The sequence below is a fragment of the Mytilus edulis genome, chromosome 8 (genome assembly GCF_963676685.1).
Source record: "Mytilus edulis chromosome 8, xbMytEdul2.2, whole genome shotgun sequence".
In the NCBI taxonomy this organism is placed as follows: Eukaryota; Metazoa; Mollusca; class Bivalvia; order Mytilida; family Mytilidae; genus Mytilus; species Mytilus edulis.
In genome coordinates this window covers 42,799,132-42,823,595 of record NC_092351.1, presented here as the reverse complement: position 1 = coordinate 42,823,595, position 24,464 = coordinate 42,799,132, and the positions used below count along the sequence as shown (strand labels likewise).

General features: G+C 30.9%; 2 protein-coding genes across 3 annotated transcripts in view; one reads left to right on the top strand and one right to left on the bottom strand.

Moving 5' to 3' along the window:
* Positions 1-215: 215 nt before the first annotated feature.
* LOC139485638 (large ribosomal subunit protein uL6-like) lies at positions 216-5,129 on the bottom strand. Its single transcript, XM_071270263.1, has 5 exons — positions 5,051-5,129; positions 4,299-4,352; positions 3,529-3,734; positions 1,400-1,610; positions 216-342 (listed from the first exon to the last, which is right to left on the bottom strand). The coding sequence occupies exons 2-5, from the start codon at positions 4,342-4,344 to the stop codon at positions 248-250; spliced, it is 558 nt and encodes a 185-aa protein (XP_071126364.1). The 5' UTR covers positions 4,345-4,352; positions 5,051-5,129; the 3' UTR covers positions 216-247.
* LOC139485637 (protein YIPF5-like) overlaps positions 4,833-24,464 on the top strand; it is an 83,957-nt gene continuing 64,325 nt past the window's right edge. Inside the window, exons 1-4 of one of the 2 annotated variants that reach the window (XM_071270261.1) lie at positions 4,833-4,936; positions 7,452-7,571; positions 9,871-10,043; positions 11,613-11,647. In XM_071270261.1, the coding sequence (XP_071126362.1) occupies positions 7,465-7,571; positions 9,871-10,043; positions 11,613-11,647 (315 nt within the window). In that variant the 5' untranslated portion in view covers positions 4,833-4,936; positions 7,452-7,464. Of the gene's footprint in view, positions 4,937-5,043; positions 5,170-7,451; positions 7,572-9,870; positions 10,044-11,612; positions 11,648-24,464 lie in introns of those variants that run through there. The other variant, XM_071270260.1, reaches the window with a different exon arrangement.

Genomic DNA, 24,464 nt, shown 5'->3' with positions numbered 1-24,464 from the left:
AGTGGAAGTATAATTATAGAGATAATGGACAACCATGGACACCAAATGATCAAACACTTATAGGTTGAACTACAATGCATATTGCTGATTGTGGAAATCATTGCTGTATAGATGGCACACTTCTGCATCCTGATTTAGACTTCCACTTCCAGTAATTCTGTAGACTTATATAGATATCATAAGGCAATGCATAAATCATAAACTAAACACATAACTTGTTTCCTCACAAGATTTTAATAATAGTTCATTACTCTGCTGTGGTCTTTTCTGACACATAGATACCATCCAAGAATTTTCTGATATCCTTGTCCTTGACTGTTGTTGACTGTTGGATCAAAGCAGCTGTAAAAGAATTTTTTTTTTAATAGTTTCTAATTGATATATTTAATTTAAATGTTCAACATCAATTCAATCAATACTAATCCAAAATATATTAAGTAGTGAAATCTGGAAGGCTTTTATAACTTTTTTTTTTAAGAAACTGTTCAAATATGTATAAAAGGCTGTTCCATTAAAACATAAATGGTACCCAGGTAAGACACTTTGGAAATAGGCTATCATGTTTAACCCCGCTTATTCTGTATGTATGTGCCTGGCCAAAGTCAGGAGCCTGAAATTCAGTGGTTATCGTTTGTTTTTGTGTTGCATAGTATTTCTTGTTTATTTTTTTTTATTTGTACATCAATTAGGCTGATAGTTTTCTAGTTTGAATTGTCATTTCGGGGCATTTTATTAGCTGACTATGCGGTATGAGAAAGCTCATTAATGATGGCAGTACAATGACCTATAGTTATTAATTTCTGTGTCACTTGGTCTCTAGTGGAGAGCTGTCTCATTGGCAATCAGACCACATCTTCTTTTTTTTATTATAACCATCTATAGATTTGATTTAGAATTTAAATTAGATTTGCATTGTAAACAAGATTTGAGATTTTTGCACACTATGGCCAAGCATATTTTAAAATAGTTTTACCTGTCCTCTTTTGGCAAAATAATATAAAATATTTAAGATAAAAAATGAAAAGGAAAGAAGACACTGACAACTTCTAGATTAGATACTATAGCAGTTTATCCTAGCTCTTTCTGACTGACAAAATGCAAACAAAAAATTAATTACTCAGAGAGAAATTTTAAGATTTGAAAATTGAAAATGGGGCATTGAAATTAATGAAATTAATGAAAATATTAATTATTATATAAGGAAATAAATGTTTTAAGCAATATATCAGCCTGTTCACCATTCCTTATATGAAAATGAAGGAAATGAAATACTTTCAATCATGCCAAGCCATAGACATACAGTTTTGTCATGGTGAAAGTTCCTCCATGGATATCCCTGGTATATCAATGTGTATATTTTCATTTTAATATTCTTATTTTTCTAAAACTGTTCACCTACCTGATCGAGAAACTAATTCAATATCATTGCCTTCCAGTAAAAATTCATCTTTAGCAGTTGAGGCCTTGATGGTTACACCACTCAACATGCTGACTTTTCGGTTGAACTTTTCACCAAGAAAGTTTCTGATTTCTACAGCTGTTCCATTGTCAAGTAAAACAACGTTGATGGGGAAATGGGCATAAACTGATCTCATTTTGTACAAATAGCCCTGTAATAAAAAATATGATCATATACTTTCTGTAATTGTTTTATACATAAAACATGTCATTGATTTTCTTGTTTGGACTGTTTTCATTCATGAATTCAGGTCCTTTTATAGTTTGTTATTTGGTGCTGTACATTTTTTTATTGTTGAAAACCATACAATGACCTATCTTTGCAACATTATATGGTCTCTAGTTGAGAGTTGTCTCATTGGCAATCATACCACATATTTTCATTTCTATATTAACCCTTTCAACGCTATACACGGCATATGCCGCGATGACATACACCGTCAGCCACTGCTATTCGCGGCATATGCCGCGATGACAACGGATTTTTCATGAGGACTCTTAAACCATTCGGTTTTCATTCGGGTCCTCTCCAATTTTTCCTTGTATGAATCGAGGATATGCAAGGTCTCATTTGCGCTTGAAATCCCGGCAATTTTAATTGTAAAATCATGCAGTAGAAGGAAAATTGAAGGAAAATAAAAACAAATATTTTGACAAATGCAAATGGCGGAAATCGGAAACGAAGCTGTAAATATGGAAATATTTCAGCATCTATATGGCGAAACTGATGACGAGGATTAGTTAAAAGGTTTCTTGTTATCTCAATGTGTTTATTACATTCAATTCGTGTGGGAAATATGATTTGATCGATCATTACGAGACGTAGAAAAAGGGGGGAAAACGGAAGTTGACTGAAAATTTTGGACGGAGCCACTGATTTGTGCCATGATTACATAATACGTTGTGTATGGTGCAATACGCTACGGAATCGAGCAATTGGTGTCTTCTTTATTATATGGCAGATAAAAAAACAAAATAGATGAAGACGAAAAGTAGTTTTTATTCAAAATTCAACACAAATGTAACAAATTACACCTTTTACCTGTTAATTACCTGAAAATGCAGGTAACCTGATAAAAAATTTACTGAAATAACTGCCTAACATTACAGTGCATACTCTCCTGAACATTTTTCATGCAATAACTTTTTCTGTATCTCTTATAATAAAAAAGATACAGCAGTCTGAAAAGGAATATACTGTTCTAATGAATGAACACAAAAAAAAAATGCAGCAGCAGCAGCCATTTTTCTATTTTTTTGTGTAGCGTTGAAAGGGTTAAGATTATAGCTCAACACCACAGCTTAAATAGTAAAAATTTACATTTACTGATACAAAGTAGGTCAAATTCTTAACATTAACAGGTTGGGAACAAACCCTCTAGTCTACATCCTGTTGATACCTTTATAGAGGGATAGAATGATCCCTCTGTAAAGGGGTATTTTTGTTTAGACTGGATTTTTGATAAATGACAGAGAAGATAAAAATCATTTCCTCACCACGTGTACCTTTAAGCAACGGAACATTTCAACAGGGGACCCTTTCAACGATCTATTTTTAGAACGAAAGACATTTCCGATTTTTAATATTACAAAAATAGATTTACACCAGGCGCATCCAGGCGTGTATGCTTGCCTTAACAAAAACAGGGTTAGAACTCGTCACAACTAAATCAGTTGGAACATGAAAGGCCAATTTGGCAAATCACTTATATGAAGTCAGTATTAAAATCCAAAAGTTCTAATAAGGGACAAGTAAATCCAGGTATAAAGTATACATGTATATTTCATTTTAGTTGATGAGTGCACACACACATTCAATATCGTGTTAATGAAAAACCCAATAAATTAAGGAGCTTGGTGGTGAAAAACCCAATTTGATATTTGCTCGAGGGGTGACTTGGAATAAATAATGCAATTGAAAAACTATTTCACTTAATTAAATAAAAAATGGAGGGGTAAAAACCCCAATTTGTGAATTCTTGTCTGGAGCTCTGACGTGATGTGGAAAGCGCTGAGTCTTTTTTTTAAACGAAAATACATTGATATTACATTCCAAATTATAACACATACCTTGGTTACCCCTTTAATCATGTTTTCAATATGACTGCATACAGTTCTCACAGCAGCCAACTCTTTCCTTTTGCCAAACCACTTCTCTACTTGAATTGTGTTGGACTTTGGCATACTGATATCCACAGCAAGATGGCGGAATTCTCTTACGAGGGTCCCTCTTGGTCCAGTGATAGTCACCTTACGGGATCTTACCTTCCCTGTAACTGTAAAGAAATTGCATATATTAAAAGTTTTGCTATTTAAAAGACCTCACTATCATTGCTGAAAGGATACTAAGAAAAATGAAGCAATTGAGTTATATTTTCAAAGCTTTCCTTTCTTTTTAAATGCTACTAGTAAATTGTATTTATAAAAGAATTTATCCTTTAATAACATGAATACAAAATTTACATACATTACTACCAAAGTCATCACTGTTTGCGAAAAAATGTTTACAATACTTATTTGAAGGAATTTTATGCTATTTTTAATTAGGAATTGGGAACTTTCTCTAGGGAAAGCTGACTTTCCCCATGAAATTTGAGGCAGACATTATCAATGATATGGTCCTGAAGTCAAGATGGTGTTAAATATCGATTGATGGATCAAAAATCCTAATATTTTTTTAGACTTTCTATCTGTTTACCTTTATTTCTTGCTAGCATGACCACGAGGCCAAATTGACATTTTTTTTTTGTGTATATTATTTTACAGGAAAACTCTATTGCATATATTGTTAACTTGTTCTTTGCCCTGTACTTAAAGTATCTTTCCAGAGAGTTACTTACGTCCTTCAGGAATAACGACTGACTGGTTAGAGTTCAGGATCTTCATTTTGACTCCTAAAAAATATTATAACTGTACATTAATTATGAATCACAGAGAATACAACATCGTCAATAAGGGTCTCTTATGATAGGTATCATCAATAAGGGTCTCTTCAATAGGTGAACTATGAGAGAGCTTTAAATTATGGGAGGAAGGGTCTGTCGGCAAACAATGTTCCAAGTAATATTTTCATATTATGCACAAAGCTGAATTATAAATGATTGAAGATTTCATTGTTTTGTCGTACTGATGACATATTATTAATTTTATTTAGAATTTGTTCTTGTTAATTAAAGTCTATTAAGTATAAATGTATATAATTTGCTACAAATGTATATTTGTTTTTGCATCTTGAAAACTAATATTTTTACAGCTACACTCAAGTCTAAACGATATTGTGTCGGATTAGTCTAAGACAACTCTAAGATTTTTTACTATATTTGGGATTGTCACAGTTGCAAAGCTCATACTAGGTTATAATCATACGTATGTCTCAAGAAAAACTACCGTTCCACCTATACTTTCATGCTCAAGTGTGACACGGTTCTGAAAACAATACTTTATTATTCCTTCTACACATCAATCGACAATTTTGAAGGTATTTACAATTACTTTATATGTGTGAGGAGATATATGGTATTCCTTATTGCCAGATGATTTGTGCTATTAAGGGATATTTAAAGATAGAAATAGTTTATTTATTTCATCGCACCTGATTTCGTTTCACGACCGGAAAAGGCAGAAAAAAGGAAGTGGGATAAGAAGCGAGACTGAACGAACTTCCGGTAAAAACAAATCACACGTTGAAGAAGAATTTAGACTTTTAAAAATGTAACAATATTAACGTTTTATACTATTTAAGATATAAAAAAACACAAAATTGACAGTCTTAGATTAACTGTGAATCAAAATTTGGAAAGACATGCAGATTTTTTTACACTGTTTTCTCATTTAAACACTTACACAAATGTCTGAGACTGAAATTATGAGTTCTGTCAGTGTCACTGTATTTTAGAGATTTAAATGAATTTATAATGAGAGACCAAACGTTTATGAGAATTTTATAATTAGTGAAGTATATATATATATGTACGTAAACAACACAACACATGCATCCGAAAACCGCAGTATAGGAAAATCCCTCTTAACAAACATTTAAGATAGTTGCGTTAGAGGGCTTTTTAAAATTTTCCCGTGCTATAAAATTAATGTAGAATGTGACATTAGAAGATCCATGAAGAAACAATACTTTTTAACCAAATTCAAGCCAAACTAAATGCATATTAGGTTTTCAATTGCGTTATAATTGGCTTTCCATATTTTACTTTACAACGTTTATCTCCCATTAGAGTTTTGTTATTGTTTAATTAAGTTGAGTTACATACTTAACTACCCACTCATAGTTACAATTATTCACCTTTCACCTGAAGATTGTTGTAAAACATGAAAGTACTTGGGAATATTAAGTAATATATGCATTACTAGGCAATATTGGACTTTTTATTCAAATACAATTGTAGTCATTATATATATGTGTAAACATATTCATGTTTTAAATGTCTTTCTTAAACTATCTTTTAAATGTTTAAAATGTTGGACTTGTTAATCAATATTTATACGACCGCCCAAAAAAAATTTGCGTTGTATAATGGTATCATGTTGTTATCGTCAGCGTCGTTTGCGTCGTTGTCTGAAGACGCATGGTTTCCGAATAATAACTTTAGTATAAGTAAGTAGAAATCAATAAAATTTTAACACAATGTTTATAACCATCAAAGGAAAGGTTGGGATTGATTTTGGGGGTTATGGTCCTGCATGGCGCAGCATCTGGTTTCTTTCAGGCAATTGAAACTTGATCCATTTGCCGAAAATCATATTCACTCCCATTCTCATTCACCCTCTTTCATGTTTGCATCCCACACATTTGCACCCTTTTTTAAGATTTCAAATGGGGACGTTAAATGCAATGCCTTGTTTAAAGAGAGTGTCATGCTCTATGCATGTTAAAGACCATTTCAACAACTCTTTAAGGGGTCCGTAGGTGACCTTTCTAGTGCTTTCCAATATACCCCTGTGGCAGTCGAAATTTCTTTGACCTTAATCCAAGACACCTCTTTTACAGAACCTTCATGTACCTATTCATAATTGTATTTATTGATTAATTGTTCTCGTCCTGAATATGCATGAGATATTTGCCACTGGACATTAAGCAACAAACAATCAATTAATAATTTCAAAAATTTTGTGTTGAATAAGTTTTTAATCTTGCATTATCAGTTTAATAGTGTATTGTTCATCTTTGCAAATTCAAGCCAATGATAAAAAAGAAGCAAAGGATATCGAAAGGACATTCACAAGACAAAAATAAAGCAACACCAGAACTCCATTCAAAACTGGGGGTGATCTCATGTGCCCTTGAAGGGTAAGCAGATCCTGCTACACATGTGGTACACATGATGTTTCTTATGTTAGTACTAGCTAATAAAACCGGTACATTGTAAGTCTAATTTGGTAGGTCACATTTTGGAAAAGGGGAAAGGATTGTAGTTGCATAAGGAACATATCTACTATCATCTCTAAATCAGATTTTTCATAGTGGTCGACCAACTAAAGATGGCATTTGTAAAACTTATAATTTAAGTAAACCAAACCAGTAAGAGTTTATAAACAACCAATCTACACAATCGGCTTAGTTGTCTGCATCAAAAACTTTTCTGACTACTAGTAGTACTAGTCTGAAGACTAATATATATACATTTTTGTTGTGTATCTAAACAAAGTTTTCCAAAAACTTACTGTTATTATAAAATTTTGGTGCGTGGATTAGTGGCTAACAGTGCAGACTGCTTAGGAAATCTAGTTGATGAAGATTCTGGTTGATTTCGTAGGCTAACTCAGTCTGCCAAATGAATGTAAAAGCGTGTACAGATCTGAAAACTTTGTAAAAACGTCAAAACTGGTTTTAATTTCCTTTTTCTCAGGATTCAGCAAAATCTCTTGTACCATTCAAAAATATAAAGACTTTCTTAAGCTTGACATTTATTTTATATATATATATAGAAAAGAAATTAATTTTGCTGAGATGTCTAATTTATCTTACGTCTTTTTTTCAGCTTAAATTTCAAGATGGCTGATAATTTTGGCGGGGACGAATTTTATAACTTTAACTATGATCAGCAGCAGCAGCAGTCAGCTGGATATGATATGGGTGGCAATAATTTCGGACAAGATCCGTAAGACTTTTTGATATAAATATTTTACATGTCATATTGAATGCATATAATTTATATAACATAATCTAGTCCTATAACATATGACCTCGGGGGCATTATTTACTATTTCTATTACTGTTGTGATATTTTTTTTTTACTATCAATGTCAGTGCTCTAGCTAGAGATCAAAAGGGGTTGCCAGTGGAGGGCAGGGCACTTTTTATGATAAGAAAAGGCACTGCTCATTTTTTTGTCTACATTTCTGTGTGAATCACGAGTTAACGAATCTTTTTTTTTTTTTACTGTATATGTTTGTTTTTTTTAACTATCATCTTTATTTCATTGTTTGTGTAGTTATGAATGATATAGTACATCTTCATCAACATATTATGTTTTTACAGTTTAACTTCACTCTACCCATTTTCAAAGAATATGTGGGTTTTTATTTTTATCTATATAGGAATTATTATTATTTTTTTTTTTTTTTTTTTTTTTTTTTTTTAATAGCTTTTTTAAAATTCATCATGTAATTAAAACTGAGAGCATTACTAATTTAACAATGTTTAGAACATGGATTGCTAAAAGTATAATTATCAAGTAGAAATTGCAATATATATTTTTTAATATGTTCAAAGAAAGTTAATATCTTTAAGGTAACATTATTATGTTATTATATATTCAATTGGTAATTTATTCCTTTTTTTGATACTAGATAATATTTTTAGAGCACAAATTTGTAATAAGCTAAAACAGGGGAAGAAACTCCAAAATCAATTTCCACCACGTTTGGGTTAATTAAAAACTGTGCTTGTTGCTAACAAGTTGAGATGGAAGGCATTTCTGTAAAGGCATAGTTTTATTTTGATGACTTAAATTCAATTCTAAAGTCATGAAAGTCTTCATTTATATACGCTCTTCCATTGTGACTTGGAGATCGAAAATGCCGACCCAAGCTAAACACACTCGCTGACACATAATAATTTCATCATAAGTATGACAAAAAGATACATTGTCCTAATTAAATTACCTAGTTATTAACACCTTTGAAGTCTTTATCATTGTAATTGATTGTAATGACATGATTAACCTGGGGGCAATCACACAGGTGTCATATATGTAATTAACTTGGAGATCAGAAATCGATAAAACAAAATTTTACCAAAACGGCACAAGATAATTTTGGAAAAAGAAGTCAGGGCAGAAGGGCGCAGATAAAGGCACCCAGGGCGCGGCTGAGGGCACCCAGGGCGTGGCGCCCTTCTATTTTGGGCTAGTGAGACCACATTATGTGCCACCCAAGGTCATATCGCGATAGGCAAAATTCGCGTAGCAAAAAAAAATTCTCAAATCAACATATGTACCTTGTTTTTAAGTGTGTCCAATCATACTTAGAAGTGAAATATCATATATTATTGCTTTAAATCCAATGAAAATGTCGCATTCAAAAAAAATAAAATAAAAAATGAAAATATCAGTATAAAAACGTTAAAAATTGAATAAGAATGCGAAGTCATATGTTATAGGACTAGCACATAACAAATGCTGATTTCTTGTTATTTTTTTTTAATTAGATCCATTTTTTTTTTATGTGGCAATAAAAATTAACACACTTTGATATTTAAACAATGTTTATTCTCCATATTTGCATGATTTTTATGCCCCACCTACGATAGTAGAGGGGCATTATGTTTTCTGGTCTGTACGTCCGTTCGTCCGTCTGTGGGTCCGTTCGCCAGGATTCAGGTTAAAGTTTTTGGTCAAGGTAGTTTTCGATATAATTGAAGTCAAATCACCTTTAAACTTAGTACACATGTTCCTCATGATATGATCTTTCTAATTTTAATGCCAAATTAAAGTTTTGACCCCAATTTCACGGTCCACTGAACATAGAAAATGATAGTGCGAAGTTCAGGTTAAAGTTTTTGGTCAAGATAGTTTTTGATGAAGTTGAAGTCCAATCAACTTGAAACTAAGTTCACATGTTCTCTATGATATGATCTTTCTAATTTAAATGCCAAATTAGAATTTTGATCCCCATTTCACAGTCCAATGAACATGGAAAATGATAGTGCGAGTGGGGCATCCATGTACTATGGACACATTCTTGTTTGATTTTTTTATTGGATAAACACTATTGACCCTAAAAATTTCATTAGTGAATTCTTGCCCATATGTCAAAGAGACAACAAACCAACCAAAGAGCAGATAACAGCCGAAGATCAGAAATGAGTCTTCAAAGCAGTGAGAAAATCCTGCACTCAGATGTGGGCCTTAGCTGGCCACTAAGAAAAATGATAAAGTTTGCTTTATTTCTTTATAGACAATTTGCCCAGTTTGATTATGGACAACAGCAGCAAGGATATGGGGACCAGAATGCCTATGGAGGCAATAGAGACCAGTATGCAGGTCATATATTTACTCCAGAGCCTGTGCAACAATATGATCCCAATGCAGGGGGAGAGAACTATGATGAGGAACCACCTTTGATGGAAGGTACATACAAAAAATAGATTGATACTGTATATTCTGTGTTTGCTAGAAGACACTTTATTTCCATTTGTATATATCTCCACATGACCTTTGTCTTGTTAGGTATAGATCAAGTTGCTATTACAGTATTCCTCTATTCGAATTTGTAAAGGAACCATAATATTCCTGTCTAAATTGTAGAGAATGAAATGATTATTCAGTAATTATTTTTGCATCAATGATTGACTTTTACATTTTAAATCTGGATAGTTTATCTACATTGTACAAGACAGCATTCCAACTATTAAACAAAGAATCATCTTGAACTCATTAAAACAATTAACAGCCAATATATCTTAACTGTAAATACATAGATTGTCTTATATAAAGCTATAGTAAATTTTTGAGTGTGTAGTATATCTCATACTTAACATAAGATGTTTGAATGGTTATTAGTGCATTTGAAGAGACTTTTCTGAATCAAAAATTTGCAAGTTTGTATGGACTTATATTTTTATAATCTACCAGAATACAAGGGTCCGTGTAACACTTATCAATTCAAAGTTTTAAAAAGTTTCGAAATTTTAGATTTTTGGAAGTTTTAAAATATCAAAATTCCAAATTGTGTAAAAGTTTTGAAATTTTCATATTTTAACCAAATAATTAAAATATTAAAATTCTAAGTATCTTTGATTAAAAATCCAAAAATCTAAAATTTCAAAACTTTTTAAAACTTTGAACTGATAAGTGTTACACGGACCTACTAGTATAATCTTTATTGTCTTTTCTACACAGCTTTGTCACAATTGATAAAACAAAATTAAAAAGGTCCTTTTGTCATCATTTTCTTACTCAATGGGACTTTATAATTTTACAGTGGAAATTCCCATGATCTTGCAATCAATAAACTTTATGGAAATAATTTAAGGTGTAATAATCCTTATATATAAAAAAGAAGATGTGGTATGATTGCCAATGAGACAACTGTCCACAAGAGACCAAAATGACACAGACATTAACAACTATAGGTCACCGTACTTATGTCTGTTAGTCATTTGAAAGATTTTTTCTGAACTAATTCATCTAATTGTATTTGAAATCTTCAATTTATATTTTTACCCATATGATTTTTTTTTATTATTTTTTGGTCAAATCTGCCAAGTCTACTATATGTGTTGGCTAGCTGCATAACTTCACTGACACATGTTTTCATGAAAATCTAATATTATTGAATTGCTCATTATCATATTTTGTCCAAATGAATTTTGTTATTTGCCTTGATAAAACATTGACATTTCTAGTTTCAAATTAAATTAAGAGTTATCTCCCTTTGACTAAAATATTTTTTCCCCTTACTCTCTATGTTTTAAGATTTTTTTCAATTGAATTAAAGTAACCAATGATGATAAGCTTTGATATTGTCTGCATGAAGTTACAAAAAAAAGGAGAACTTATGTTAACTTTTATATTTATATTCAAATGGTTTGCAGTTTTTTTTTTTTATTCTTTAATTTTTTAAATCATGATTAGGTAAAGTATTATAATTTCCTTGATTCAAACTTAAACAAAATTTTTTTTTTTATATATTTTCAGAATTGGGAATCAACTTTGACCATATTACGCAAAAGGTAGGATTTTACAGTTGTTCATAGTACATGTAATTTGGGTTTATAATCATTTGTGGTATATCATAAATCCCATGTTGGCAGGTACATTGTAAACCACAAACATGTAAAATCAAATATCTAATGAAAATTCTGAAATACTGAAGATTCGAAATTTTTCAACAAAATGTGTACTTGCAATACTTTGAATGCTTTCTTTTTTACTGAAGTGGAAGAGTATTTACAGCAGAGAAAAGTGTCATTTTGGCACTCTTTTCTTTTAGTATAGCAATTTTTAGGGAAAAGAACTTTCCAGACACAACCAATATAGCAGTTGAAACCAAAGATATCATGTATATTGATTGGAAGATGGAGTTCTGAATATATGTTTATATCATAATATGATTTTATAGAGTAACCATAATGTATAAATATATTTTTCAATCAATACTAAGATGTCTTGTTATACATATCAGTCTGCACCGTTAGCCAATAGTCTGATGCCTTAGAAGTTAGACTAGTAAAAATTTATTCAGACCTGTAAGTATTCCAGACATGCTCAACCTCTCCATCCCCCCCCCCCCCCCCCAAAAAAAAAAACAAACTTGCAGAGTAGTAAGAAAAATGCCTATAACCTGCAATGTTGTATATCTAAAAGTATGAAAATTATATAAATTTTAAGTTTTTAAGTGTAATAACTATATGTTTAACCCCTTTTATTGAAATGGTTGACTAATTCATTCCAGTTGCCACAATTCCCTTTGATTTTAGTACTTCTGAACTATAGGTTTGCCATTAGACTTAACGAAAGCAACCGTAAATCAATCACATATAGCTAAAAGACATCTTAAGTTTTGGATCTGGATTTATTAAGTTAAATCAGCTGCTATTGATAATGTGTTGAATGTTGCTATCGCCTATATTATAATGTTGAACACGCTGAATTGACAAGTAAATAATGTAAACTTTAGAATAAAAGTGCATTTTTATGTAAGATTATACAACGATTCCCAGGAAATAGTTTGTAAATAAACAAATAAAAAACTAATTAACAAGTTTAGTATACATTACACAGATGGGTGGTACTAATATAATTTGTAATCAGAAATGTTTTTGATGTAATATATAACAATAACATTATGTAAATGACATTGTTTTTGGTTGGTAATGAATCCCTTTGATTTTATTTTGACAGGGTCATGTTTTAATTATAATATGGAAATTGTATGATTGTTTATGTTGTGTATAGATCTATAAACTGTAAGATTGATATTATTGTCCCTTATTTGTCAGAATTTAGTTATGTTTTATGACTACAAATGTCATTTTTGTCTTTCTTTTTAATACATCAATATACCATTTTTGCCATGTTTTCTTCAAAGATTTTACCAATGGAAGGCAAATTTGGGTGACTTAATTACTTTTGACCTTCTGTCCACCCTGCCAGGGCAGTGGTTTATGTAAATACAGTTTATCCCTTAGTTTAAGTTTAGTGCTTAGTGGAATCAAGGGTGTGTGTGGTACAATTTTATCTTGCTATTGCCCAGTTTAATCAAATGCCAAAAATTTGTTTGAAAAAAAATGAATCTAAAGTTGTTTGTATTTCCGTACAATGATAAAGATTACTGTTGACTTCTCACTTCAAAAAACAATCTATACATGTATTGAATGCTTGATATTTTTTTATATGATAACACTATCAATAAGGGTCAGAAATTGGCAGGAGAATTGTAATAATTTGTATATTAGAGCCTTTATTAACTTTCTGATTATTAATTACACTATCAAGCAGCACCTGTTTGAAGCATAAACATGAGGAATGCCTTAGGTTAGATATATTGATTTGTTTAGCATCGTCAATATTGTGATTTACTAATTAGCTATTTTAACAAAGAACATTTTACTGATAGTCAGCATAACTTCTTATTAGCAAGATATTTTTTCTTGTAACACATCTGTGGCTCATTTTGGCAAAACATTTTACGATTAAAAAAAGGATTTAAAAAATCAAATGTTAATGGAAGAGTATTTGTTCTTGGCAAATGTTTTTAGTGTGTGGAATTTGAAAGATCTGCTGCTGTTATACTATCTTATTCGATCCTAAAAGTACATATGATAATATATTTGATGGGGGTTAAAAAAAATATCATGTGTAGGAAAAAGTCTGTTTTTTCCATGAAAATGTGGAGTCTCTTGGAGTATTATTTGAATTTTATGAGTTTAGTTTTAAGGGATTGCATTCTAATATTAAGAAAAACAGTTTTCAGTATTTTATGTCTTCTATAACAATATATCATCATATTCTAATCATTTAACAGTATTTGTTTGTTGTTGCATATAGTAAGCACACTTTCTGATTAGCTCAACTGACCATTAGAACAATTTACTTGTGATTACCATCACTTGGCATACTATAACCAGTATATTTTAGATGCAAGAATGTTAAAATGTGGAATTTGAATAATTGTTATAATTTAGTATTATAGTTAAGATATTTAGCACTAGCTTAAGAAATAATTTACTTGATAAATAGTTAATATAAATCTTCACAATTTTAGATAAGTGTAAAGCAAATTATTATGTAATCCCCTGAGGGCTAAATGACAATAGAGAATTAAGGATTAGAAAAGTGTTATAGACAAAAAGGATTTCTTACTTTTTAAGATAATTTAGGTTATGTCACAAAGACCTGATATTTGTGAAAATAGATAAAATAGCATTATTATGTAAATTTGATAAATGAGTATTAATGTTATGTAAATTGAATAATGAAAAACAATATATATATTAGTTGACCATGTAGTAAGGACCAGTCAGTATTGACACTTGCTTTATAGACACGTATTGGACACTTGTGTTTTATACTTGGATTTAGACAGTTGTATTGAATTGATATTAGACATGCTGTTTTAATATGTCTCATTAACTTATGATGTGATTTAATTGTGATTGATAACTTTACTGAATGCTGATTAATAAACATTATATATTGAACTTTGAATCTGTGTTACGTTGACATGTATTCATATGAAAGCTACCAGCTAGTTCCCCCAACCTAGCAAGATGAATAACCAGGTCAGGGACGAGCATAGTACTGGCCTTGGTTATACGTGGCGGAGTGACCCAGCTTTCCGGTACTAAGGAGGGATACACGTAGGATGCGAACCTGAATACCTGAAGACAAGAGTCAGCATTTCTCCATATAGGAAACAGTGCATTTTCCTGAGTGTGCAGAGGTGAGTCAACCTTTTATTTATGATCTAATATGACACCAAATCTTTATATTTTACTTTATTTTGTAATTAAAGTTGTCAAGATCTATTAATAGGATTTTCCCTCTAAAAAGACTCAACATGTCTAATTCAGTTTATCCTGACCCCTCTTTAGCTCTGATAGCCCCCCTCACGGAAAATATCATAATAGCCCCCTTTTTGGAAAATATTATACAGTTGAAACTAGGTAATTATAGACATAAAGTTAGAATTAGAAAAATCAAATATCAGCAAAGCTTGAGAATGTGAATGATAGTAAAATATTTTTGGATAGACTTTCTTAAAGCTTATAAAGCTAACATAGATTTTGAAAATAATATGTATAAATAAAAGAAATGTATTCAATGTACCCTTAAATAATACAAAGAGAAAAAAAATTAATGGATAAACTTTGCACATATATATCTAAATTCTGCTAGATTAAGTAGAAAAACAAATTGATAAGGAATAAGAGAAAAGCTAAGGATTTTGAAGTAGAAAATAATATTTTGTTTTACTTTAAATGAAAATGAGACAATGCTTACTTTTTGTGTTATTGAAAAGCGGTTGTTTTGTTCTGAATTATGGGTTACAGTACACAATATTCAGATTAGTTATAGTGTCTGTTAATTTAATCCTGCTGGACAAATGTATTCCTTACATTAGTAGTTCTTACTATTAGATCCTTAAATATTGCAGGTAGACGGCACATCTACTGATGTACTTTAAACCAATTTTACTTCAGATAATACAAAATGATTGCTAGCTAATGTACACTAATGAAAAGGCTGCGTACAATTTTTTTTAAATTTAAGTGGACTAAGGCACTGAGTATAGAAATATAAAAAGGGATGTTATAACTTAAGATATTCAAGCAGTATATTATAAGCATACATAAATTAAATGCATTGTGACAATATTCTTTTGTATCGTTGAAAAATGTTATTTTTGTTCTGAATTTCTGGTTAAAGTACACAATATTCAGATTAGTTATAGTGTCTGTTAATTTAATCCTGCTGGACAAATGTATTGATTACATTAGTAGTTCTTACTATTAGATCCTTAAATATTGCAGGTAGACGGCACATCTACTGATGTACTTTAAACCAATTTTACTTCAGATAATACAAAATGATTGCTAGCTAATGTACACTAATGAAAAGGCTGCGTACAATTTTTTTTAAATTTAAGTGGACTAAGGCACTGAGTATAGAAATATAAAAAGGGATGTTATAACTTAAGATATTCAAGCAGTATATTATAAGCATACATAAATTAAATGCATTGTGACAATATTCTTTTGTATCGTTGAAAAATGTTATTTTTGTTCTGAATTTCTGGTTAAAGTACACAATATTCAGATTAGTTATAGTGTCTGTTAATTTAATCCTGCTGGACAAATGTATTGATTACATTAGTAGTTCTTACTATTAGATCCTTAAATATTGCAGGTGGACGGCACATCTACTGATGTACTTTTAAACCAAATTTACTTCAGATTATACAAAATGTACTTTATCAATGATACAAATAGAACTATCAAGTGTTCCCTATACATACATTGTGTATAGGCATCACTGTTTTGAGCTGTGTTTTTTTTTATTATGACTTAAAAGATTTTTAGCTAAAGAGATAAAATAATTAAGGAGTACTTAATAAGGAAGTACAAAATAAACTGGCATACAGTTGCTAAATATATAAATTAGAAATAAGAAGAGAAAATATAGGAAATTAAGATAAAATATAAAAGGAAGAGAATTAGAAATTCTTACATGTAGATTGTTATTTATTTGTAATATTTACAAATAGGTAGTTCAGTTACTGGCCTAAAATTGTGGTATTCTAGTGAATATAAGAGATAAATAAATTTAAAAAAAAAAAAAATCCCTCGATTCAAATGAATTAATTATAATAAGAGATAAGGGTTAATTGGTGTCGTGTATGATTATGATATTGGTTGCACTTACATTCATGAAGTAACCTACCAATGGTGGACCCACAGATAAAGAAATGGTGGACCCACACAATGATGAAATGGTGGACCCACAAAATGATGAAATGGTGGACCCACAAAATGATGAAATAGTGGACCCACAAAATGATGAATTGGTGGACCCACAAAATGATGAAATGGTGGACCCACAATATGATGAAATGGTGGACCCATAGAAGTGACCATATTGTGCTTTTAAAAGTTAATGAAGTCAAACAATGATGGACATATAATATTTATCTAGTGAAAATTTATTTAATATTATAGGAACAAATTAGCAGAGATTTGTGATATATATATAGTGACATTTTTATAACCGTGCATGAATAGTGATGAAGATGAAGAGACAATAAGATGTTAAAGTGAAAACTTGAACCAGAAATATATGAACATTAAGCCGAAAAAAAACTATCAATTATATGTTTTCCCAATAAAAAAAAAACAAATTGTGTTTGCATGGAAAATGACGATTGAACCCAAGAACAAAATATTGCTTATATATATGTATTGAATATGTATTTAATACAAAAACAGTTATTATTGCTTAATGCTTATTGATATGGTTTGCTTATGAGATGTTATTAATTAATGTTTTGTGTTTTAGTTATATTAATTAGATAATTGTTTGATATATTTCATACTTATGGGTAAGGCATATAGAGTAATTTTATTTTTAAGAATAATATTTATGATATGATTACTAATATTTGTAATTTTTAACTGATGACCGATATGGATAAAACATTGATAATCTTATATTTCAGCTGTATTGTATATATTGCTATTTTTATGCCCCCTTATGCACCCAGAAATACTTCATGAAGTATGCAATGAGCTCATTGTCATTAATTATGTGAGAGTTGGACTTGTCAATATTAGTGAACTTCAGAGACCTTCCCTGATATGGACAACCTAAACTTGATCATTCCCCATCCAGGAACATGTATACATATATATTTAGTAATGTTTTATTACAGGAATCAGTGAAATTTATTAATGTTTTCACAATTTATTTTTTTAGATATATTGTAATATTTCATTGACAGAAATCAGAAATTCAATTGTTGGTATATGATGTGTGTATTATATTAATCATTTTTATGATGCATTTTGTATTTTAATTGAAGATTGCAGGAGCAATCTTGGCGACGAAGGGAAGGGTATAACCAGTATATTTTAGATGCAAGAATGTTAAAATGTGGAATTTGAATAATTGTTATAATTTAGTATTATAGTTAAGATATTTAGCACTAGCTTAAGAAATAATTTACTTGATAAATAGTTAATATAAATCTTCACAATTTTAGATAAGTGTAAAGCAAATTATTATGTAATCCCCTGAGGGCTAAATGACAATAGAGAATTAAGGATTAGAAAAGTGTTATAGACAAAAAGGATTTCTTACTTTTTAAGATAATTTAGGTTATGTCACAAAGACCTGATATTTGTGAAAATAGATAAAATAGCATTATTATGTAAATTTGATAAATGAGTATTAATGTTATGTAAATTGAATAATGAAAAACAATATATATATTAGTTGACCATGTAGTAAGGACCAGTCAGTATTGACACTTGCTTTATAGACACGTATTGGACACTTGTGTTTTATACTTGGATTTAGACAGTTGTATTGAATTGATATTAGACATGCTGTTTTAATATGTCTCATTAACTTATGATGTGATTTAATTGTGATTGATAACTTTACTGAATGCTGATTAATAAACATTATATATTGAACTTTGAATCTGTGTTACGTTGACATGTATTCATATCAAAGCTACCAGCTAGTTCCCCCAACCTAGCAAGATGAGTAGCCAGGTCAGGAACAAGCATAGTACTGGCCTTGGTTATAATACTTCACCTATAAAATTTATCAAAAATCTTTTCTCTGAAGAACTCAGCCAAGTCTGTCCTAACTAATGCTCACATTTATCTTAATAATGTTTAGTTTATGTTTTAATAGAATTCTTCTGTCAATCAACCATGGTGGTTGCTGTCATTTAAATTAGTATTGCTTATTTTTATTGGCTGTACTGTGAGTGAGTGACCTGTTGTTGTTCAAATGTTTGTCCTTTGGTCTTTAATGGATAGTTAAATCACTGGCAATCAAACAACATATCTTTATCTGTTTAGTTTTTTTGCATGATTTTGTTCAGTTATTTTGAGAGAAAAACCCAACTAAATTTGATATACCTAACCTTGACCTAATTTCATAGATACATGTATGATCAACCTTAATTTTTAACCGGATTTTTGTGACAAAAATGTCGGTTATTGATTTGGGGATGTACGGCGGGCGGGCGGCAATCGAATGTTGTCCGTGCATTAACTCATGAACCGTTCAACCAAAGCTTTTAAAATTTTAATATGTTATTACTGACAACTATACGAAGGTCAAGTTCAATAATGGCGATTTTGACTTTTACCGTTCAGGAGTTATGGTTCTTGAAAGATTGGAAAATGGAGTTGTCCGTGCATTTACGCATGAACTGTTCTACCAAAGCTTTCCAAATTTTAATATGGTGTTACTAATGAAAGAATGGAGGTCAAGTTCAATAATGACAAATTTGACTTTTACCGTTCAGGAGTTATGGTTCTTGAAAGATTGAAAAATGGAGTTTCCAGTCGTGTCCGTGCATTTATGCATGAACTGTTCTACCAAAGCTTCCGAAATTTTAATATGCTGTTACTGATGACAAAATGGAGGTCAAGTTCAATAATGACGATTTTGACTTTTACCGTTCAGGAGTTATGGTTCTTGAAAGATTGAAAAATGGTTTTTCCCGTCGTGTCCGTGCATTTTCTCATGAACCATTCAACCAAAGCTTTTGAAATTTTAATATGTTGTTACTGATGACAAAATAGAGGTCAAGTTCAATAATGACGATTTTGACTTTTACCGTTCAGGAGTTATGGTTCTTTAAAGATCGTAAAATGGCGTTTCCATTCAGGTTGTTGCATTTACTCATGAACCATTCAATCTAAGCTTTTCAAATTTTAATATGTTGATACTGATGACAAAATGGAGGTCAAATTTGATATTGACGATTTTCACTTTCACCATTCATCAGTAATGGTTCTTGTGATATAGCCAGGACACAAATAAATGTTAATAAATCCGGTTTGCTGTCGTTGTGACAGCCTCTTGTTCATAGTAAGGTCAATTTCTCAGATTTCATGTCTGACAGTCAGACAAAAAGTCAAGTGTATTTGGTTTATGCAATTATTATATGATCTACCTGTTTGCCTGACATCTGACCTTTACCTCATTACCCGGTATATGGTTCATTAATTTAGATTTTAGTGACTTGGTCAGTTTCTCAGATACTGTATAAGTAAAATGTCAAATATATGTAGTGTATGGAACATTAGGTTTTCATTTTTGTATTGAAGGGTTTTTCTGACCTTGACCTCGTTTACATGGGTCATATTGTTAAGTTTACATGATACCTGTAGTTAAACCTTGACCTTTAAAAAAACTTAATCTTAAAGACTTTCATTGACAATTCTATCTTGATCTATGAAGAGGCATGGTGAGATATTTCAGCATGTGTATTTAACTATTGTTTGACATAAACTCCACACAACCTTTTTGTAATCTTTTTTAGTCCGCCTTTGATCTTTTGAGCTTTTCAGTACTGTACACTTCCTATACTACTATACTTATTCAACTAATAAACTCTTAACCTACAATGGAAAATTAGTTATTAAAGTCAATTAGAATGTCAAATCCAGATGGTATAATCATTAATTCAGCATTATATGATGCTTGCTGATTTCTAGGATGTTATTCTCACATCATTAGTTTACTTCCATTTATACTGTTGTGAATGTCAGTCAGCTGTTGAGGGATCAATCATTGCTCTGAATGAGACTTGGTCAGGAGGGAAACTTCAATATCTGATTGATTAAACAAAGTTCTAAGTTCAGAATAAAGTTTATTTTCTTAACTCTTTTTTGACAGTTGATGAAAAAAAGGTTAAGTTTTGAATTTCTGATATATTGACACAGTTTTGATTAAGTAAATTTGTTTATCAGAATTTTGATTGAAGTTTCTGTAGTTATCTCCCCCTGGTTTAGATAGCTCAAAGTGGTTTATGACTGACTATGTTGAGATGTTTTTAGGTTCTTTGCTCTCACTTTTCTGATTTAGAATAAATTGATAAAAGAATTCTTAGTGAATGGTCAATACTTGTTACATGAAAATTATAGTTTATACCGACAACTGACATCCAAGATGGCTACCAACATGAAAATAGTTCTTCATATAATCTTCAAGATTAGTAAATGCAGGCTTCATCTAGAGTCTCTATATTTTCTGGTTTATCCATGATTCACTTAGATTTATATTTTATAGTAATCATTATTTTTATTCAATTCAGATTTGTCTCTTTTCAACATGAGTCCTGTATAGTTCAACTCTCAAAATATTTTTTTAGCGTTGTCACAAGAATGTCATTATGGTGTGTAGCCTTCTGTGACAATCTGATTGAAGAATCTGATAAATATATATATCTTGATTTATATATTGTTGTTCATAAGCAATATTCATAAAGTCATATATCATATTTGGCTGTCACATAATTGCATAAATTTGTAGTTTTATTGGAGGGAAAATAATCAAAAGAAAAGAATTTTGTATAAAACATGGCACTCAGATAGTTTATATAGAAGATGTTTTGGTTTAACATTGTAAAGATCTTTAATTAGAATTCTTGATCATAGTATTTCTTCTTCACAATTTTTTTCGTAACAATGTAAAACTTAAAAGACAAGAACATACAGAACACATAGAAAATTAACACTGAATTTATAAAAACAGCAGTTTTCTTGCAGTGATAGACAAGAAGAACAGACAAATTAAAGACGAAAAAATGAAACCCTCTCTTTGAAATAAAACCAGCTGTTTTTTAGTGTAAATTTTATGTTCATTCTTTTGTTATGTATTTAGATCTGGTGAGGGTTTTTATAATCAAGATGTGTGAGTTCCCCCTCGAGAGTCTAAATGGTAATAGAAGTTGAAAGGGAAATTAATTGAACACAGATTAATATTTCTGAAAAATACATTATAACCAGGAAATTAGATTAATTGAATTGGAAAGTTGGTGCATTATATTCTCATCTTAATATTTCTTGGATCAGAAAATGGTTTTTTTTTATATTTGTATTGAAATTAGATTTTTTTTAACATTGGAAAATAGACAATATGACAGGAAAAGTGATTATGAAAGTTTAGATGCATTAATTGCCATGGTTTGTCGTCAAGATTTAGAAGTTTTCAAGGTGACGTTGTATCTATATACCAGTAAAAATCTAAAAGAAACCAACAAAAAATATTTGTGTGATCAGGAATTCAGTAATTAAAAATAGAGAATGTATGTGTGAAATAATTTCTTGAACCTCATCAACAAATTCAATAAGAAAATCTGATCCCTGTGCATGCAACACACCAGGAGCAGAGGGAAGGTTTGGAGAGACAATGAGTTGCTCTCCCTTCCCAATTCTAAAGAAATACTATATAAGACTAAAGTCTAAGAAACTCAGCCTTTAGATTGAAATTTAACTATTCAAGTCAGAGAATGGTGATTCCAGATACACCCTTACCAGAGACATCTTAGCTAGGCCCCACTTGCCTGCGTAGTATAAATTTGTTAGCAAGGTTTCAATCCTGTCATGTTTCTGCATTAATAAAAAAACAACATTCAACTTTACATTTAAATTAATTTAAGTTGATTAATTCTTTGAGGTGGGCCAAATGGAAATTTCCCAACAACCAATAAGGGTAGCCTTGTGTCATAATATGTTATCTGCTGATAATGCACAATGTTGGAAAAAATAGGTATGATATAACTTGATACTTATCTAAAAGCAAAAGAAGAATGAATGGGTCTTGAGGACACTAATGCCCCCGCTCAAACTAGCTTTGCAACCAAATTTGGGAGGGAGGGACAGAAAGACTGAGGACAGTTAGAAGGATGGTCAAGGGTAACACTTAATGCCCCGGTCCCCTACAGCGGGGCAAAAAACCCTAACAAATTCCATTGAACAAAGGAAAAAGTTTTACCAATAGTAATAATAATAACTTCTGCACAATTAGGCAATGAATGAAGACAAATATAAACAGGAAGGCTACTGTATAATACCAGGAAGATGTTTATCAAACAATGTCTGTAAAAAACGTTTACTCTGCTGCTTTTATCTTAGCCAAACAAACAAAGATACTACAGATGGCTGATTGTGATTATAATGCAATATTTAGTCAGTTTTAGCAATCAGTTAAAGAGATACGACGGGGGTCATTGGAGATTATAATAGTTCAATAATTCATACTTCTTTGTAGAATTTTCATACTCCTAGCTTATACATGTTTTGTGAAATTGGTGGAATTAAAACCCCTGATGAAATTGTTGTGTCTGTAAATAGCCCAACCATCCTTCTTCCACACTGTCTCTGCAAATCCTCTTTTACCAGATTTTTAATGAAACTTTCAGAGAATCTTAAGTACCTGCAATTGCATTGTCCAGTGGAAGATCCAGAAATTTTCATAAGGGGGGCATTGGCGACTGACTGCCTTAAGAGGGGGCCTGCTCCAGCTATTTGTCAGTGATTCCCTTTATTAACAACCAAATTTTCCCCCATAAAGGCCCCCTCCTGGATGCGCCTGATAGGTTTTTTTTCTTCAAATGATAAAAGGGATTTTCCTGATGAAAAAAGTCTAAAAAAGTGTAATCTGACACTTAATAACTGTGCAACAAATTGTTGGATCTTAAAAACCTTGATTTTGAAGAAACTTTTACATAACATATTTTATACAGAAGGGCTTTAATGACAGCATTTTATTTGTATGTTTTCCAATACAAAAATTTTACACATAATGGAACCTTTAAAAAGCCATTGAATTTGATTACGGTTAAAATCTTGAATACTAAAATTTTGAAGAAAGTCCTGAAAAATTCATGCATGAAAATTGAGTTTTTGATTTGTTAATATTTGATATGAACCTTATCTTTGAGGTGGGGGGGGGGGGGGTCGGAGGGGTCCTGATCCCTATCTTGTCTTTGGAATTCAGAATTAATTGTGTTTGCTTATTACTTGTAGTACATGACATCCAATCTGTACATGTTGCAGCAGATTAAAATATTAAAACTTGGAAAGAATTAATATTATTTCAGTTTTGATTAACATGATCTTAGTTGGTACTACTGTCAAATTAATTTGCACAGTAAAAATGCTGAATTTACAATATGCTTAAATTTAGTATTCCTGTCAAATTGTTTGCACATTAAAATTGCTGAGTGAACAGTATGTTTAAAGTTCACATGTTTGAATTGTTTCTTTGACAGTTTGCTTTTTCCCTACAGTTTATTTTTTTTACAAATTCTATTCAAATCAGACTGTGCATGACACCTGCCAAATTTTGACATGGAAATACATATTTACAATTAAGGTCTACATGCCCCAGTGGGCTATCACTAAGTACTATCTCTTTACTGAGGACTGATTACAATAAATGAATCTTTTTAGATTGCTCATGACGAAGTCTACATGCAAATGGTGTTTGATTTAAGTCTGATAAAAGTTAGACTGTTGC

What these genes read in the sequence shown, in the direction of transcription:
- LOC139485638 (XM_071270263.1), bottom strand. Translation starts at nt 4,344, where the DNA reads ATGAAGATCCTGAACTCTAACCAGTCAGTCGTTATTCCTGAAGGAC. An exon ending in AGTCGTTATTCCTGAAGGAC is followed by an intron (nt 3,735 to 4,298) that starts GTAAGTAACTCT and finishes ATTTCTTTACAG; the next exon opens with TTACAGGGAAGGTAAGATCC. An exon ending in TGAATTAGTTTCTCGATCAG is followed by an intron (nt 343 to 1,399) that starts GTAGGTGAACAG and finishes ATTCTTTTACAG; the next exon opens with CTGCTTTGATCCAACAGTCA.